Source organism: Hemiscyllium ocellatum, chromosome 37 (assembly GCF_020745735.1).
Source record: "Hemiscyllium ocellatum isolate sHemOce1 chromosome 37, sHemOce1.pat.X.cur, whole genome shotgun sequence".
In the NCBI taxonomy this organism is placed as follows: Eukaryota; Metazoa; Chordata; class Chondrichthyes; order Orectolobiformes; family Hemiscylliidae; genus Hemiscyllium; species Hemiscyllium ocellatum.
The window spans coordinates 12794967-12814795 of record NC_083437.1 but is presented as its reverse complement, the minus strand read 5'-3'; the positions used below and the strand labels follow the sequence as shown (position 1 = coordinate 12814795).

Below are 19829 nucleotides of genomic sequence, written 5' to 3'. Positions count from 1 at the left end.
AACATCTCTCGCTCTCTCATTAAAACAGGATACAAGTAGTATTTTGAATAGGAACTCTGACACTGGCTGTCATACTCGAGAGGCAATATGTTTCGTTCATGCAATGGCAAGAACTGAATTTTCCATGGCAGCTCACCAACCTAAAACATTAGAAAGTACAACATAATGAAACAATTTTTGATTTACTTTATAAACAAGGCTCAAGGAAGAGTCAATTCCAGACATATCCATACTAAGAAAAGATGAAGTGAGGTTGATTGCTCAGACCTTGGGAAGGTGTGAGCAAATTTAAACACATCATACAATAGTAGGGTAAATAAGAGTCAGGACTATAAGGTAATTGATAAGTAAATATGTGACACAGCAGAGTGTGATATCAAGTCGCTTTCCTCGTGTGTAGATTAATTTAGTTTTCTCTAACATACAACAAACCCATTAAATGTTCGGGAAGAATATTTGAAGGGTGAGCCAATGACAAAATAAAAGGCTTTCATCGTACAACTTTTTAATGAACTCTTTATTGAGATTAGTGCAGCAATAAGTGGTTAACACTCCCCAGTTATGAAGAAAATAATGCTTAAAAACATTAAATATTTATTGTATTTCATCTAAAAAGTGGACATGAATATTCTATTCCCAATTCAATGGAAAGCTTATCTCCAGACACTTCTAAAGGCGTCTCTCTGGTTAACTAATTCTTTGGTTAGAATGAGCAGCCCTTGGCTCCACTTAACCTCTTTCATTGGACGACATTAACCTTGTGCAGATCTGCAAATTGTGAATGGGTGTTCTGAAACTCAACGTAGTCATTGAATTTTGCAATACTGGTTTCACCTTCTCCAGGCAAAGGAATGTTTGAAGGTATATATGGTGCAAACACATACAATTTAGAAATTACTCATTCAGAATGAAATTCCAAAACAGAGATCAACACTCTCCTCTACATACATTATGGAAGTTAGTGACTTTTTTTTAAAAAAGTCACTAAGTGGTCAAATCAGCCAGATATATAACTGTTCTGCCAAATGGATTGGACAAAAACAAGTGACTTCAGTTTTTCCTCAAACCATAAAAATGCAAGTCACTTCTGAATTAGGGGAAGCAAAGTCTTCATAGATCTTATGGTATTAGGGTGATAACTGAAATAGTTGACAACAATCTAATACTTGAAAGTATACTGAAGCTTAGAAATGACAAAGACTTCAAACATACAACAGCTTCATGCATGCATTTGCTACCAAAAATTAGAAAAGGCATCCTTGTCACAAAACCTAAAGTTAGACAACCGATAAGTCAATATGGAGGCAACAGTCACAATATAATGTGTAGCTTGACTGTCAAAAAGACAATGTGCAAATAATTACTAGAATTGTAGGTTTGTAAACTGTAAAACCGCAAAACTGATTTATAAAGTTTAAACATGCACCACACATGCAAATATCCATACTGGAGGAGATGTAATAGACTATTTATGTTTAATACCAAATAGGTAGCATAAGCCCGAAGAACCTTACCTCAAATAACCAGAGCCAGGTTTGGCCCACAAGTTGTGTCTTCAGACATAATTGCGCATGAAGCCTCCTGTGACATTATCCATTCTAAATAGCTGTTTGATTAAACAGCAATTCTGATGTGCTGAACCACTAAAATATAAATAAGCCAATGTAAAATTTGGTAAGTGAAATCATTCTGCCCGATTATCATGTTTTCACAAGACGTTCATATTTTTGGGGAATGATGTCCAAATGTACAAGTTTGATTTGAGGGGGAGTTATTGAAACACCACTAGAAACTAATACACACTTAGAAAGTTTTCTACGTTGTTAGCCATAGACTGAAGAAACCACTTCATTCTTAGATTTTCAAATCTCACTGGGGCCAGGGTAGGGAGAGGCCATAACTGGACATTCACAAAGCTGCAAAGACAGCAGTCGATGAAAAGGCATGTAAGTCCACTATCCTCTTCGTCCTAGAGGAAACATTATAGCAGATAGCAAATTATCAATCTCAAAAAAGGTAGTAAATAGACATAACCATGACATTTATTTTTACATTCCTTTGCAGTAGAGTGAAAGGATCAAAGCATCTTTGGTAGATTTACAAAAGGAAGAAATTCCCTGACAATTTCCAATATAAAGTTTTTGCTGGCAGAGTCATATTCAGTCCTTTTCTGCTGCATATTGTGGATGCCCATTTCAAATGGTGTAGTACTTGTGGGAACACTGTTTACCTGCAGTTAAAATCATTTTAGAAAATGCAATTATTCATGAAGGACATCAAGGAGAGGCATTTAACTCTAATTTTAAATAAACGGTGTAAGGGCTTTGAGGGTGGAATATTTGGTATAAAACCTGCCAAAGGTTCCTTAAAATGTTTGTACGTATACTAGGAATTACACTGCCAAGTGGATAACAAGCAAAATAAACTGTGATGGCGGTGCCCTTTCGGCAACCAATACATATAATGTAGTGAAGAACAACAACTTCTGTGTAGGATACAGTATGCTTTTTACAACATTGGAATGGGACGGGGGAGTTTGAGAATTGTGGTCAGGCAGATTTTGACAAGAGTATAGATTTCTTGGGTTCTGAGCGCCCTCCTGTACTTCAACAACCATAGATTATTCCTAGATTGTTCACTGGTATTTTAAATGGCCTCACTGTTTTAAAATGCCAGAGACAGACATTACATCTCAGTACTCAAGTTATTACAGAGGCATTGCGATATCTGAATTATTTTACAAATGACAATTCTTAAATTGAAAAGCTTCACATTTATAATTGTATATGCCGAGAACAAAATACTATCACCAAAACATGTACAAGGCTAGACAGAGACAACTTTCAACATTCCCCACCATGTAGAATATCTTGTAACAAAATCACTTACGTACAAGTTTCTTTCACTTCCTTGATGTACCAAATACCACAGGAAATAAATTCTTTCAAAGTTGCTGTATACAGTCATTTTGTACAAAATCCCATATTTAGGAGAGTTAAGCGGTCAGTTAATCTCAATGGTGTAGACTGAGGGTCGATTTGGCCAGGACACCACTGTTCTTTAATTAGCGCCAGGGTGGAAGCAGAACAGACATCTCATCCTATGTATTCGGTTTTGGTTTTGGAATGTCAATTTATTTGGACAATAAATAGATCCCTGCAAATAAATGATCAATAGAAAGCTTCCAAAATACTTTAGATAAAGTTTGCATTAGTAAATGCTTCACTTACAGAATTAAGAGTTTTTTGACACTTAATTTTAAAGAAATACTAACTTAATATCTTGCCATTGTCAGAATATCAGAAACATACATATCTGCATAACTGCAATGCATAAATATCTAAATTAAGTTAATTGATTTTAGTAATTATTTTCCTTCAATTACTTCTCCAGCATTTTGCTAGCCTGCATATCTGCTATTAGTGTTCCACAATGAATGGACTCAAATGGCTGCATTAAGATTATTGACAGTACTGGCAGGTTATGTCATCTGGTGTTATGCCTACATCAAAGTCAGTCACAGCTAATTTGACCACTTCCTCTTATTAACTCTATAACTGAGTCACTGACAGTAGTGGAATAGCAGTACTGATCATTCCTGTCAGTTTTATTTAAATATCCTAAGGACACAAATCACTGCATTAACCCCACAGACTCTAGAATTTGGAGGACCAATCGAGAAAACAGTATTCCAACTTCAAGTAACCCAAAAGCTCATTATTCTCCACAAAATCCATCTTCAAGCCCTAGCTTCAGCTAAATTCACCTTACACCATCTGCGCTGTATTTCTCCATGTCATTCTATTGATAGGAATGGATAAAGAGTGGAGCTGGAAAAAGCACAGCAGATCAAGCTTTGATTTGGAGCTGCTGGCGTTGGACTGAGGTGTGCAAAGTTAAAAATCTTTATCCACTCTGATCTCCAGCACCTGCAGTTATCACTATCTACAAATTCTACTGTAGATTCTCCCTAGTCTTTCATTTGTTGTACTGGCAATCCATGGGACACTCAACCAAATGAGATTAATGGTAATGTTATCAAAACAAAGTTAAATCTGGTCCAATGTTTGAATATATTGTGCTTAAAGCTGACAGAAAAGATACACGATCAATTCTTAGTCTGGAAACAAGTTAACCCAGGAATGCAGATTCTAATTAAATATTAAGCAGTGGCAGATAGCTGCGATGCACAGAAAATCTTTATCCCAGCTCTTCAGCCCACAAACAGTGATATAGTACAGGCAGATGAGAATAGATTGCCCACTTAGGTGAGATGAGGGTTGTCAGCACCATAGAAATTGTATCAGAGCATGAAAAAATAAACCCGATAGGGAGAAACTGGACTTCACATTAACTTTCAGGGGGATAGGCCAATAGAAACCACTAAATGAATACCTTTGACAGAATGTACAAGTAGAATTTACCGATTAAAATTCCTGCAATACATAATCATTGACATTCAAGAGACTGGTTATTGTTCTGGATGCAGATTCAGCATTAGAATTGTAAAATCTGTGCATAAAATAGTTCAGAACATTGATTTGTAGCTTTGGCATATTTCATATAGACATTTTGATCAAAGTCTGTTTTGTTGCTTTTCCCATTTCATGTCAGGATGCAGAGACAAAAATGTTTAGTCAAGTCAAGATTTTATTAAGAATTCCCTACAGTCAGATATTAAAAAAGGGCTTCAAAACACACTAAACTCAAGCAATCATTTATTAAGCCCCGCATTCGTAATAAACTCGCAGAAAGCAGACAATCGTACACTCTTATTCGAGATGGACACTGAGCTCACCCAAGTCATCTCTGGCAGGCAGCAATGCCACAATACACTCCACAAAGTATTGTTCCTTCATAACTCCACATCATATCACTTATTCACACTTACATATCAGTAATACAAAAGTACATCACCAACCATTCGGCACACACAAATAACAGGAAGGGAAGGGGAAAGGAAAAGGAAGATACAAAAAATATTCAGGGGTTGAAACTAAACTCAAATACAGTTGGCCCAATTTTATATATCAACCTGTAATTTATGTTACCAATTCCTTATGCACACTTTAGAATTTTTGTTCTCCAATAAGACAGAATTAGAATTTAGAATAACTTTTCTGAAATCAATTTTCAAACATTCTCGTTAGTTTTAAGAAATATAAGATAAAGTAAATTTAACTCAATTTTTGTAATTTGTGGAGCCCCTATGTTCCTCGGTTTCAACCCCTAGATATATTCATTTCACTGAACACATCCAACAGTTTCCAATTACTCAAGTTACAAGCAAGTATCACCACACTAGAGTCTTTTGCCCCTCAGTCACGGACAGTCCTTTGTGAACGCAAGAAAAAACCATTCGTACTGTATCCCACTTCTCCTCTGCATTCGCTCACCATGCCAAGGGATTGAGAGCCACATCTTGCCATGTTTAAAAATTCAAAATGCACCACCAGGTTTCTGCACGCGCTCTCTCCTTCCTCGCTCATACTAGCCCTCTCATTCGTTGGCAACACCATAAGCATCAATCCCACACCAGGCTTCAAAATCAAGTCACCACAGCTCTGTGCACATCATCTCGTTTCACAGCGCTGATAAACGAATCCTTGAAAAGAACAGTAGAGGACAAAAATGGAACACCCACCGTGGTCCCTTTGAACAGAACCTGCAACTCCATGTAGCTTGAAGCAATGCAGAGAGATGGTTTAGAGAAAGCATTTTCTATACAGTATGTAGGTGTTCATGCTTGGCGATCCAGGCCACTTCCTTAAAAAGACATTTCAATTTTTTTGAAAAATCTACACAATACACCATTCAATATGTTCCAGCCATCTTAAAGATTTTGCAAACTATATTTATATAAAAAGTTTCTTGCACCACAATATAGTTCTTTCAATTCCTTGTCAGGCTGCATTTACCTGTCGTGACATTATGGACACACTTCTTTATCTTTATAGCTTACAATGTGGGAGTAGTTCACTAATTTTAAGATGGATAGAATGTGGATGAAACAGCATAACCAAGTGCACGTGGAAGCACTGCTAGATACTGATGAGATTAACCAACTGCATTCATATGCAAAGGACAATGTAGACTGAAATGCTAGAAGCTTAGTAAATGAGCACTACAGAATAACCAAAGATATCTTCAACTAGGGTATTTTCAGGTTTTTCATACTGCTTTCAAAATTGCATATGCAGTTTGTTGACTGCCATTTAATCTTATCAATATTATTTTCTAAAACAAGGCCCAAAAATGTTGAAAGAATACCATTTGGACTCGACAGTAAAACGGTTTTACAATGCCATGTTTACCCACACAATTCACTTGCATCTTTAGAAAAAGCATGCAACCCATTTTAGGTATTTCATAATGGACTCTGCAAACCTCAAAGAATACATTAAAGATGCTAAAATTAAAAACATTATACTAGCCTTTGGACATAACCATTACCGTTAAGTGTTACTAGGCAAAATATACTATGATAGCTACTGAAAAGCATATGAATTTTGGAAAGATAATTAAATGTTTATGATACAAGAAATCTAAGTCAGGTCAAGCAGAGTAATATTTTTGACTAATTGGAATGCTCCTTCTAATCATCTCAGGAAGGAGGAAAGTGGTATCCCTGGAAATGGTACTGTCACCGTAGAGAATAAAAATAGTATGGGTAAGTGAATTAGAAGGCAATAATCAAAACATCTAAACTGGAGGGTAAACCAGGAATCTGAGACAAGAAACATTATTTGTAAACGTTGAGGGTCGAAACTCGCTATTCTGAAGAAACTAGTTACATAGACAGGCAAACTCACTCATCCCTTTTACTGAAAGGTGTCTTAGGTAGTGTAGGTTCCACTTCAGCCAAATATGCAATGGTGAAGAACAGATCAACTCCACAAAGGTACAATAAACAGTTGCAAAAATCTGAGTGGGTCACAACTCAAGTTCCTAACAATAATTTATGGAATGTCTTAACCCCAACCCTCTGCTTCACTGTATTATGTAGTTAAATAAGCTAGTTTTGAATTATTACTTCAGACCAGAATGATAAAAAAAGCCAGAAAGTGCCAGATACTAAATACTAGTCTTTAACGGCATTTAAAACTAATGGTAGAGAATGATGTTTAGCTGATCAATCTTAAGAATATTTATATTCAGTGCAGCATCTGAACAAACCAGTCATTACCAAAATGGGATTTACAAGATACCCGTGAGCTTACCTAGTTTACATACTGTCAGGTCTTATTACAATTTTTTGATTAACAAAATATTTTCTCTATTCAACATGCAGTATTTGGAAATACAATATAACGTGATTAAAAAACAAGATACGGTCTTCCAGATACTTAGCTTGCATAGAAAAGAGAAAACCTAGTTTACTCAGTGAAAAGGTTACTTTTCTAAGAGAATGCAGTTTACTATAAGATAAAAAGTAGCAACATTCCCATGCATTTGAATTAAGTTGCATCTAATTGAAGAACATGCTAGCAATTTATAATTGAAGGCATAGCATCAGAATGCAGTCATGAAAAATCTGAAGTTACCCACATTGTTCGACTCAATGTGACTTACTTTACTAACAAACCCAGAACATAGGGAGAAGGAATAACAATGTGCACACAGATTATAAAGCATATTAAAGATTTCAACCAGAGACAAAATTTGCATACTGCAATGAGTCAGGGAGAGCACTACTGAATTGCAAGTTCCGTTCCTCAATACAGTAGCTTTCAAAATTCACCTTACTGTCAGTATCCTGAACGACATCACAAAACACAACCACGTTTAAAAAAATGTTCAATTATGCAGCAAGAAAAAAATGTCGTGGAAAAACTATTTACTTACCATTATTAGAATTCTAAACTCCCATCTGCTCATTTGCTAAACACCTAACACTCATTTTACATTCCCCACCCTGACGATTTGGACTCCATGCTAGATGGAAAACCAGAGCCAAACCCAGGACCACCGGAGTTGGATGCCGATCCCCACCCTAATGCACCAGAATTTGAGCTGTATGAATTATTGTTGGTTCCAAATGGCTGATTCTGTTCCCTTGGTACATTTCCCTGGTTTTGTTGAGGGTTTGCCCCTCCTGCACCTGATTGGCCCTGCTGACTGGCTAGCATTCCCATCATTCCCCAACTGCTCTGTAGGGCTGCTTGCGCTGCAGCCATCATTGCTGGGTTGATGCTAAAAGCCCCAAAATTCATTCCACCTCCACTCATATTACTGTTTGGACTGCCACCTAAGCCTCCCCCACCACCTCTGTTGTTACCAAACCCACCCTGATTGCCAAAGCCTCCAGTGTTGACACTGTATCGTCCTCTATCTAGCTGCTGTCTAGCATTCAAATGCTTAGGCTCTGCATTAGAAATGTGTACGCTGACCCCCTTAATGATCAGATCTTCACCACAGAGAGACTGTGCAACCTGTGAAAGAAAACAAATTGTAATGAAATTACATGTGCAAATTAACAAAGTACTAAACAGTGAGCAAAACCTAAAACCCACACAGTCTCCATGAATGTATGTCAAGGGAACAGTTCCAATTTAAATTAGACAAACTGGAATTACAGGTTCTGGATTAGAGTGGTGCTGGAAAAACAGCAGTTCAGGCAGCATCCAGGGAGCAGGAAAATTGACATTTCAGGCAAAAGTCCAGCACCACTCTAATCCAGAATCTGGATTCCAGCATCTGCAGGCCTTGTTTTTACCAAACTGGAATCACAGGGCAACTTAAAATAATGTATGGTAACTCGTCACACTATCATACCAAAAGTGAAAGAAGAGAACAAAAGCCAGTATGTTCCATTACTACAACTGCCATTATTGTTCTAACTGTTCACAGCTCAAACTTGTTCAGTAATTAGGCATGTTCCCAAAACTCAAATTGGTTAATCTTAAAGAGAAAACCCCCTAAAAATTTTAATCCATTGTATTTATTGGAAGTCTAGTGAGACACTTTAATGTTACTGCATTGTTAGCCAAGATAGCTTGTAAGATCAAGATTATCCAGAAATTAACATCAACTTCCAACATGACTGGACTGTTGGAAAGCAATGAGTGAATACAAGTCATCCATGGCCAAGGCTGGAGTAAAGAGATAAATAAGGAATGGTCTTAGAAATACCAGAAGCCATCTTTAGCATTCTTTAGGGGTTTATTCCTAATTTTAAACCAGGATCATGGGAGTCAGCTATTTTGCACTTTATTTGAAAATATCAATACACATATAACGTATACTCATTTTTGGAATGGCTTTACAGCAGTCCTTCTCAAATCTTTGCCCTGTGACCCCACTTTACAAAAACTGTCACGATTCCAAAGTGAGATCAGAAAGGGGGCAAGGTCATGAATGGGGTCACATGTCTGTTGAAACTATGGAGACAACTGTTATAACTGAAAATCTCTACAGAAGACATTGCCGTTTTGAAGCTCATGGCCCAATATCTCAGCCGGTAGTCCCATTTTGGGTCCCAACCCCTTTTTGGGATATTTCTCTATTTAAATCCCAGTTTTGTGTTAAAAATATAGGCCCCATAAAAATGTACATAATACTTGAACACAAGTACTCGTAGCTTGGTTACAAAACAAATTAAGTCAAATGACCCTTTGAGATATTTTAAAACTGTGTACTTGCCAATTTGAACTTGTTCATTTTTTATGAAAATGGTCATTCATGCACGTCATGATATTTTAGTGGACTGCATGGTACTTTTCAAATATGTGTTCTCATGCATTCACACCACTTACAGGAACTGTGGGAAATCCATACAAGTTAAATAATTACAACCCAAAAGCTTATTTTGCTGGAATGCAGTTAAGTTAAACACTCCGTTCCATTAAAGCATTTAGGGAATTGATTTATTAATAGTGTGCCCGGACAGAGATTCATGTACAAATGTACAGCTTAGAGGGAACACTGACCAGCATTTAGTTCATTCAGGAGTGCCCAATTATGTTTGGTGGCACACAAAATAGTTTTACATGGTCCTGTATCCCTAAAGACATGCGTGGCCTATCACTTGCTTTTACAGACAGCTTCATGATGCAAGTCCAAACGACCATAAGGAAAACCATCTGCTATGGCACACACTGATATAAATTTAAAATTTAGGCATTTCAGTCTGAGGTTTTCACGTTCAATTCTGCTCAACAGCCATAACATGGTTACAGGCGTTGATCACCAAGAAGCTGCATGAGCAAATTTCTGATTTTTAAAGTTTCCTGCCTGCCCCCCTCAAAAACATGCACAAGCTACTCATCCGCAAGACAATCGAAACTTTACCAAAAACACTATATCTTAATATATACTAAGAACAGGTACCTGGTCATCAGCAAATGTGACAAAAGCAAAAGCACGGAATGGTTTTGGGATAAATACATCGGTCACGTCACCAAACTGGGAAAAGAACTGACGAAGTTCATCAGCACTCATGTCTTCAGTGCAGCGACCCACAAATACCTTTCTGCTTCTCAAAGGCTCATCGGCATTTTGCTACAATGAAAGACCATCACAAATAATTAAACTTTATTTCCAAAGATTGCTTTCTTCTTGATTTCTAACCCCAGAAACTTTCTTACATCAGTATGCTCCACAGCCAACCAGAGAACAGGCCATTCTACCACTGGCAACTTGCAATGTGCCAGGAATAATTTTGCATAGTGCAGATAACCTGAGCTATGAGAGACGATAACATTGTTCAACGAGAAATGAAACAGTTGGATCCAGTGTTTTAAACTTTCCAAAGGGCATCAATCAAGGGCAACTATTCACACCTTTTAAAATCAAGTCTACGGATGAAGGATGTATGATGGTATGAGGTGTCAACATTAAGATAGTTAATAAAGCAAGCTGTGAAGATGACATAGGAAGTCAGCAATGGACAAGGACTTGATACATAAGTGGGTCAAAAATTGGCAAATGCTTCTCCGAATAATTGAGATGCTCTCAGGGATAGAAAATTTGTATACCATTTCAACAGATATTGCAGAACTGCGGTACAGAGGGGTCAGGTACATGAAACATTTTGACAAAGAAATTAGGAAAGCAAATGGAATGTTAACTGTGTATTGCAAGGGAAATGCAATTTATAGGTAGGGTATTTTGTTACAATTGTACATTGGTGAACAACATTTAGAGTGATGTGTATAACTTTTGTTGACTTAAGGATAAAATACATAAGCACTTCAGAGAAGGGTTATCTTCAGGAAAGATTCAGTATGTGTATACAAGTTTAGAAGAATGATGGGCAATCTCATTGAAACATACAGGACCCAAGGCAAATTCACAGCATGAGTGTTGGAGGAGAATTTCCCCTTTTGAGAGTGTCTAGCAATAGGGCACAGTTCAAAATAAGGTGTGAGAGTGAGCGAGATATTAAGACTTCTTTTTTCTTCACATTGGATTTAGAGTCTGTGGATCACTTCACCAAAGACAAATCAATGGACATTTTAAAAGCAAATTGTGCCTTTAAGAATAAATTTTTCATTGTCAATTATTGGAGTCAGTGAAGTGGAATTATAGACAGACAGATCAGCCATTATCTTATAAAATTGGGCGAGCAGGATTGAAGGGAATCCTGCATCCGAATCCAATGAAAAAAAACGTGAACAGTTTATAAATCAATTACTAACGCAAAATTCAATACTGAAAAAGCCGCAATTGCTAGGATTGGGAGAAATATATATAAAAAACACAGGATGTAGACAAGTGCATTCCTAAGTATCTGTTCAATACTGCATGCAGCCCTTTACAACCTGAACTAAACTGTTCCATAACCTTAGCATGGACTTAATCGTAAAATTCAAATCACACATCTGCTTCAATTGCCTTAATACGACTCAATTCTGCCTCCACTCAGTTGCTGAAACTCTCATTCATATCTGCTACCTCTAGATGTGATTATTTCACATGCTTGTCTCAACAGCCACCCACCTTTGCACCTGCCATAAACTTCCCTCATTCTTCGTTATACCAAGTTCACTCATCATTCCGACACACCTGGCAACACCATTTTAAAGTTAATCACCCTTATATTTAAACCTATACATTCAGCTCATCCATATTCCAGTTTCCTCTGGCCCTATTATATTTTGAGATCTGTGCATTCCATTCTCTTAAATATGTCAATTTTAAACTGCTCCATAAATGGCAGCCATAATTCAGTCCTTGCCCCATCTTTCCATTCTTTACTTTGATTTTGAGGACCAATCTCTGACATAAAATTAGGATGGAAGACGAGAGGTTGTGTTCCATTGTGTCAAATCGTTTGCTAATAAACTTGTAAAATGTCTTGGGAGACTTCATTACAAGAAAAGGGACAACAATCAGTGAACGTATGCTCATATACAGAAAACAAGAAGGCTGGACTTAAGGACACTGTTTTGAATCTGCTGAACACTTGGCTTTTCTTTGGGCTAAAAGACTGACCAGATGAAGTGCCTGATTATGAGTATGTTGGTTCAGCCAACATCTTCAGAATCAGACTCAGTGTGCTGACTGTCTCTAGGACTCCCCGAAATTTAGGTTGTACACCTAACAATCACTTAGATACTAAGCACTTTCCAAATGGATGCCATTTGCTTCCTTTTCTTTTTAAGCTTACTCTTATGAAAACTGCATTCAGTTACTTTAGTGAAAAAAGTTCTACCTTGGAATTAGGCAGTTTACAGTCACACCATCGCCCATCAATCATGTGCCGTTGTGACATCACTTTCACTTGTGTTTCATATTCTGTGAATCTGACAAACCCAAAGCCTTTAGAGTTCCCTGTCTTCGTGTCCCTCTTTACCTGTGAATAAGGAGATAGAATCAGTCACAAACATAAATAAAACAGCAAAATGTCATTTTCCATACACACTGAAAAACTTCATATTCTACAATCTGGTTGTTGAAAGTGAGGACCAGGATAGCTCATTACCAAAAACAAGATTTCAACCTTTCATCACTGGGATGTACATCCACCACAGTGTTCACTGTGTTCAGCAAACCAGTATTTCACACTTACTTTACGAATTAAAAGACAAAGACACCACTGTCCCAGAGGACAGTAGGTCTGCTCGCTCAGTACAGAGATAACTAGTGATGGATTTGAGCCAAGGGTTACCACATCTCGGGCACCGTTCAGAAAGGAGGATTTTTATGGTAACCTCTCTATACCAAATGCTTCATAAGCAGCAATCCCATTATTGATATGATGGCAAATATATTTCAATACAATCTTTAAATACTACAAGAAACAAATTTGGAGATACCGGTGTTGGACTAGAGTGTACAAAGTTAAAAATCACAACACCAGGTTATAGTGGAAGCACACTAGCTTTCGGAGCGACGCTCCTTCATCAGGTGATTGTGGAAGGCTCGATCGTAACAGAATTTATAACAAAAATTTGCGGTGTGATGTAACTGAAATTATACATCGAAAAATTGATTGTCTGTTAAGCCTTTCATCTGTTAGAATACAGTGATAGTTTCACTTCTTTCATGTGTAAATCACAAAACCCTTCTTTTTGAAGTTGCCTTCTCGGGTTAGCTGCTAACAATTGTGATAGCTATAACCTGGTGTTGTGTGATTTTTTAACAAGGAACAGAAACACTGATCTGGAATTTGAATATTTTGAAAAACTGATGTACCTATTTCAATCCCTTTACGGTGGTTATGGGAAACTTGAAAATACACTAAGTATTTTCTGTAACACTAGTTACAAGCATCCCAAAGAATTTGTACACAGAGGAACCTTGATTATCTGAAGGACATGAGTGGTGAGTATTTCACTCGGTTAATCAAATACCGGATAACAGTTAGCCATGCGTTGTGACCTTGCCATCTTGTTCAGATATCTGAAATTCAGTTAATCAAATGCCAGATAATTGAGGTTCCTCTGTAAACCTCAAAAGACTGAATACAAAAACAGTAGCAATGTTTCCACATTATTCACATCCTTGTTCATTTACATAAAGCCTGAACTTGATCCAACTGATAAATTTAACCTGCATAACATGAAAATTATTAATTATAACTACTAACCGCAACAACAGTTTCAATAGCCCAAACTAAAACAAGCTCTACACAGGAATTCAAGGATTCCATCTTGTGATTACCATATACAGCGTCATCACTATCAATTTAAAATTAAATTGTCACCCAACCTGCACCATAATCACTTCTCCAAAAGTACTGAAATAATCCTTCAAGTCCTGTTCTGTTGTCTTCCAGGGAAGTCCAAGAACAATGAGGTCCGATGTTTTCTGGACTGCTCTCTTCACCTTCACAGCTGAAGATGCATCAATTTCATCCATTTTCCTTTTGTTATCTAGATACAGAGAGAAAATGAGTCATCATTTACCTGTTTCTCAGCATCCTAAGCAAATCTGACTAATCAAGTGCTTCAGTGTTCGATAAGGTACAGCATATAACCATCCTTACCAATGCAGCCCATGGTATCAAAAGGCAATATATTAGCATAGATAGACTTCAGAGGAAGGGTCACCAGACTTGAAACTTGAACTCTGATTTTTCTTCATAGATGCTGCTAGACCTGCTGAGCTTTTCCAGTAATTTGAGTTCTTGTTCTTGAGCATGGAAAGAGGACTGGCTAACAAAAAGCCAGAGTTGAGAGATGGGCATTTCAGGATGCAAACCTGAGATTGGTGGACTGGCTCAGCAATCATTTCTGGGCTGCAATTACTTACTATATATTGATGAGAACAGCAAATGTAGTACAGCCAAGTTGGCAGATAAGCACATATAGGAAGACAACAGAGTTTAGAACAGGTTAAACAAGGGAGAAAAATTCTGCATGTAGGTATCTTGCTGAGTGGGAAGGTTCGTTTTCAGATGTTTCGTCACCATTCTCAGTAACATCTTCAGAAAGTCACCGGACAAGCTTCCGGAATCTCAACTGGAGCTACAAATCTTCTCAAAGCTTGCCACGAGGGAAAAATGTTAAAAATAATGTGGGAAGCTGAATGCTTCTCATTTTAGTAAGGAAAATAGGAGTTAAGTTCTACTTAAATGGAGAAAGACTGAAAAATGCAACAGGGGAAAGATTTGGAGTCTTTGTCCACAAATCACAAAAAGTAACAATCAAAAGCAATAGAGAAGATAAATGGAATGTTGGCCTTTATTTCAATGGGAAGTATGTATAAAAAGTTGGGAGGTTTTGCCAAAACTGTTCAAAGCACTAGTCAAACCACAGGTAGAATAGGGTGAAGAGTTTTGGACCCCTTATTAAAGGCACAATATAATGGCACTGGGGGTACATTGGTCTGACACAAACCATGCAAGAACCCATGGAAGCTATGCCCAATGATACAGAATTTTCTGGGTGGACAATGATACTCAAGTGATTGCCAACAACCAAGTCTTGAGAGACTGAGTAGATTGTGCCTGTATTCACTGGAATTTAGAACAGAGATTACTATTAAATTCAACAAAATTCATATGGACGTTGACAGGGTAGATGCAGAAAGGTTGTTTCCTCTTGTGGGACAGTTTAGGAATACACTGAGAGTGAGGGTTCACTGATCTGAGGCAGAGACATGGATGAATTTCTTCTGAGAAGGTAGTGAATCTGTGGAATTGTTTTCCTCAGAGGGCTGTGGAGGCAGGGTCATTGATTACTTAAGAGCAATATAGATCTTAATCAGAAAAGGACTTCGATTGGGAAAAGTAGAAAAGTGGAGTTGAGGATCACTCATATCATTGAATGGCTGAGAAAATGCCACTTGTAAAAGTGTTAAAACGCCCAAGTATGTCTGCACATATGCATGCAGATCTAACATCCAGCATCAGAATTTAGATTTTCACTCACGTGCCATAATCACTGCATATTTCATAACCCCAGTGATGTGTTTTGGTCATCCAAGAGTGCAGTAACATCTTAATACATTCATAATATTTGCACTAGTGCAGTTTATCACTTGAACGTAGGGACGAGCAGTTAATATAATTCAGACATTTACTGGTTTAGACAGTTAGAATTCCACATCAGAGGAATTAAATTTTGTTTATGGTGACTATACTGGCCTCAGATAGCCTAACAAACCACTCAAACAAGAAACTGCTAGAGAAACTCAGATCTGGTAGTATCTGTGTAGAGAGTAAAAGAACTTTTTCAGAACTGTTGGCAAACCTGCTGACTTTCTCCAGTAATCTTTGGCTTCATATCGCCATTAACTGCATTGTTTTATTTTAGCAATCTATTCTACGGCTTAAGGGATGGCAAAACGCTAGTAATATTCAGCCTATGCATTTTGTTTTACATTTTGATGGACATCATACCCAATTTTTAGTAGTAAAAAATTTACCATCCACTCCGCCCCAAAATCTGATTGCAAAGGCAGTTTAGACATTAGGAAAAACTGTAGAGAAACCACTCCTGATCACTAGCAGTCGCCCTTCCAAAGAAATGCAACGATTTTCAAGGAGACAGAAATCAGTTGGGGATAGGAATTGCTACTGAAATATCTTAAGCCAACCAATTACGGCAACACCAGGCGTACTCGTTGAATATCGCGAGCATAAAACCATTAGGAGGGTGTAAAAAATGTAAAGAGCAAATCAGTTTTCAAAAAGGTGGGCTGTGAGCTTGCAGAACAGAAGAAAGGAGTCATTGAGGCGACATTACGCTTGCTGGAAGCGACTTGGGGGGGGGGGGGGGAGTGAGTTAATGGCGCCCGGGCAACAGCACACGAGGCTGAGACAACGGCGTCGCTAAACTGCATTTGAATGAAAGGAGAAAGCGATTACCGCCAACTCCCGCCTCCGCGCACCTACCCTCCCTCCCTTCCCCGGGGAGTGGGAGTAACCCGCCTCTCCCTCCCGCCCCACCCCAGCACCGACCGACCCTCCCCTGGACCGACCCTCCCTCCCCCATCCCGTCTACCCCGGACCGACCGTCCCTCCCCCCCCTCCCCTGGACCGACCGTCCCTCCCCCCACCCCGACCGACCTTCCCCCCCACCCCGTCTACCCCGCACCGACCGACCCTCCCCCCACCCCGTCTACCCCAGACCGACCCTCCCGAACAAAGGCACCTTTCGGGTAGTTGACCACATAGACCAGGTTGCCCCAGCCGTTGTCCGGGGCGTGTAGGATGCCCTCCACCAGGCGCACGCCGCGCATGCACTGGTTGTCGGGGTTACGGTAGCGCAGGCCGCAGGCGCCCGGGAACTGCGCCGTCACCGTGGACAACAGCACGGTGCCGTCGTCCTCGCTCGGTATCTCCATCGGTTCCTCCGACTCCTCCTCCGCCACACGGATATACTCTGCCATCGCCACGGTGAAAGCTGGGGATTGAAACGGACAAAGAGAGAAAAAAGAAGAGCTGTGTGAGGGGGGGGGGGGGCTGACTGGCGGTGAACCCCTGCGGACGGACGGAGGGAGAGCGAGCAGCTGCCTCTTTCCTCAGCGAAGAATCGCGCACAAAATGGCGCCCACGACCTCACCACACGCGCTCTCCCAGGGCGTTCGTGTGAATCGTCATCATGCTCTGTTCTAAACGTCACCACTTGGTGTGTGGAACGTCAGCGAACCCTCTTCCCCCCGACGGCCGTCCATACTATGCGATGCTCACGTCGGGTATCTTCCATTTGTTACTTTAGGGGGGTCGACGTGCACATTGTTAATTTAAAACATTTCTGCATATTGGTTATATGCATCAGTCTAATTCAGTATCATCAAATTCGATAAGATTCTTGTTTTCTGGTTAGAGTCAAAAAGTTTGTCGAGGTTATTGGTTCCTGCTGTTATATCTATGTTATAAATCTTCCCTGTATGAGGATGGAAGCGCCCTCGTGGTGAGGTTACTGAATTGGAATTTGCCTTTGTTTTAACTCATTCAGAAAATTTAATTGCTATAATTCTTGTTCTGTGAAAAATAAGCAGAACAGTTGTTTAGGATTGTATTGTTCATGTTTAATGCTCATAATTCCAAGACATTTTAGCACAGATGCTAACTTTAATATCTGGGAAATACTATAAGGAAATAAAACACTTGTTTGGGGCAGACCATTCTGAAATATGTCCTGTGAGCACAGCTAATCCTTGAAAGTGACTCAGTCATATTTCATTGTTTTGGTAACATCAATAGTGAATTGTGCTTTACAGACATTGTTGCAGTAGAGATAAATAAACACCACCATTTATATAGCAAGCTTAATGATCTACAAAGGGGCTGGATAGATCTGGGAGAAAGTGAGGACTGTAGATGCTGAAGATCAGTCAAAAAGTGGCACTGCAAAAACACAGCAGGTCAGCTAGCATCAGAGGTGCAGGACAGTTGATGTTTCGAGCATAAGCTGTTCATCCTGATGAAGAGCTTGTGCTCGAAATGTCGACTGACCTGCACCTCTGATGCTGCCTGACTGGCTGTGCTTGTCCAGCGCCACACTTTTTGACTCTGGCAGGATAGATCTGTTTTCATTTCTGACGTACACCTTAGAATAACACCAAGACCATGGATCCAATACCTGTTCCTGACTGAGGTAGACTTTGGACCTACTCTTCACATAATCATAGGGACTCAAGGGGCCCAGTGGTTAGCACTGCTGCCTCAAAGTACCAGGTCTGTGCTGAGTTTGCACATTCTCCCTGTGTCTGTGTGGGTTTGCTCTGGTTTCCTCCCACAGTCCAAAGATGTGCAGGCCAGGTGAATTGGCCATGCTAAATTGCCCGTAGTGTTAGGTGCATTAGTCAGAGGGAAATGGGACTGGGTGGTTTACTCTTTAGAGGGTGGACTTGTTGGGTCGAAGGGCCTGTTTCCACACTGTAGGGAATTTAATGTAATCTAATCTTGATATGGGATAGTGCCCCTCAAGCTATCTAACCAATTGTCATTCCTTAACAGAGGAAACTTTGTGGCACAAGTGGACAATATCAATCAGAGGAATCGACGTTTCAGGCAAAAGCCCTTCATCAGGAATAATGAATATCAATCAGAGCCAACAAGCTTTCTCATTTGAAATCCCACTCCTACTACTTCATAGCTACTATGTGTCTGTAAAAGTACGTATTGTCACAAAAGGAAACCCCAACTCCACAGGGGTTAGTTGGCTGCCCTGGGTCAGAGTGGTTTAACAGCATGATGTTTGACTTCTTTTCTGCCAAGAATGGATTCTGGATCTTTCTCTTTCTTTGCCCTAGCTGTGGCGCACCTTGCTGTGCTAAGATATGGATCTGCCTTTGACTAGTGACTGAAGAAAGAAAATAACAGAACATACCAAGTCATTGCTAATTTCCACCTACCTTTAATGTCTCAACTCTGTTCACTGCAGCAATAATCAAAACAAAATTTGACATTGAACCACTGAAGGAGACATTACGATAAAAACAACACAATGGATACTGGAAATCTGAAATAAAAACAATTTGCTGCTGAATTAGTTCTGACCTGAAAGGTCTGATCTATTTCCTTGCCCCCAACTGCTACCAGTTATGAGTATTTCTAGTAGTTTTTGCCCTTTTTTTTAAAGAGGTGTTAGTACACTGCACACTTGATCAAAGAGGGAGGTTTTAAGGCGTATTTTAAAGGAACAAATGTCATGTCTTAGGAAGGGGATTTCAGGCCATAGATTCTGGTGGGACATGGATCCTGGAGAATGAATTGCAGCTGATGTTCAGACACTCATTGACTACCCAGCCATGATGGTATATGCAAATTGTCTAACCTTGACCAATCTGGTTCATCAAGTTTTGAGCGACTGAGAATAGCAGGGAGAAACACTGTTTTTCTCAAATAAAATCAAAATACTTTTGCAGATATTAAAAACCTGAACCAAGCACAGGAAATGCTGGAGGAACTCAGCAGATCTGACAGCACATCT

At 39.2% G+C, this 19829-nt stretch overlaps 1 protein-coding gene across 1 annotated transcript; it reads right to left on the bottom strand.

Annotated features, from left to right (window-relative positions):
- Positions 1-4632: 4632 nt before the first annotated feature.
- On the bottom strand, positions 4633-17444 carry tardbpa (TAR DNA binding protein a). The gene is made up of 5 exons (XM_060851836.1): positions 17043-17444; positions 14155-14318; positions 12656-12796; positions 10330-10500; positions 4633-8432 (listed from the first exon to the last, which is right to left on the bottom strand). The coding sequence occupies exons 1-5, from the start codon at positions 17278-17280 to the stop codon at positions 7902-7904; spliced, it is 1245 nt and encodes a 414-aa protein (XP_060707819.1). The 5' UTR covers positions 17281-17444; the 3' UTR covers positions 4633-7901.
- Positions 17445-19829: the final 2385 nt, after the last annotated feature.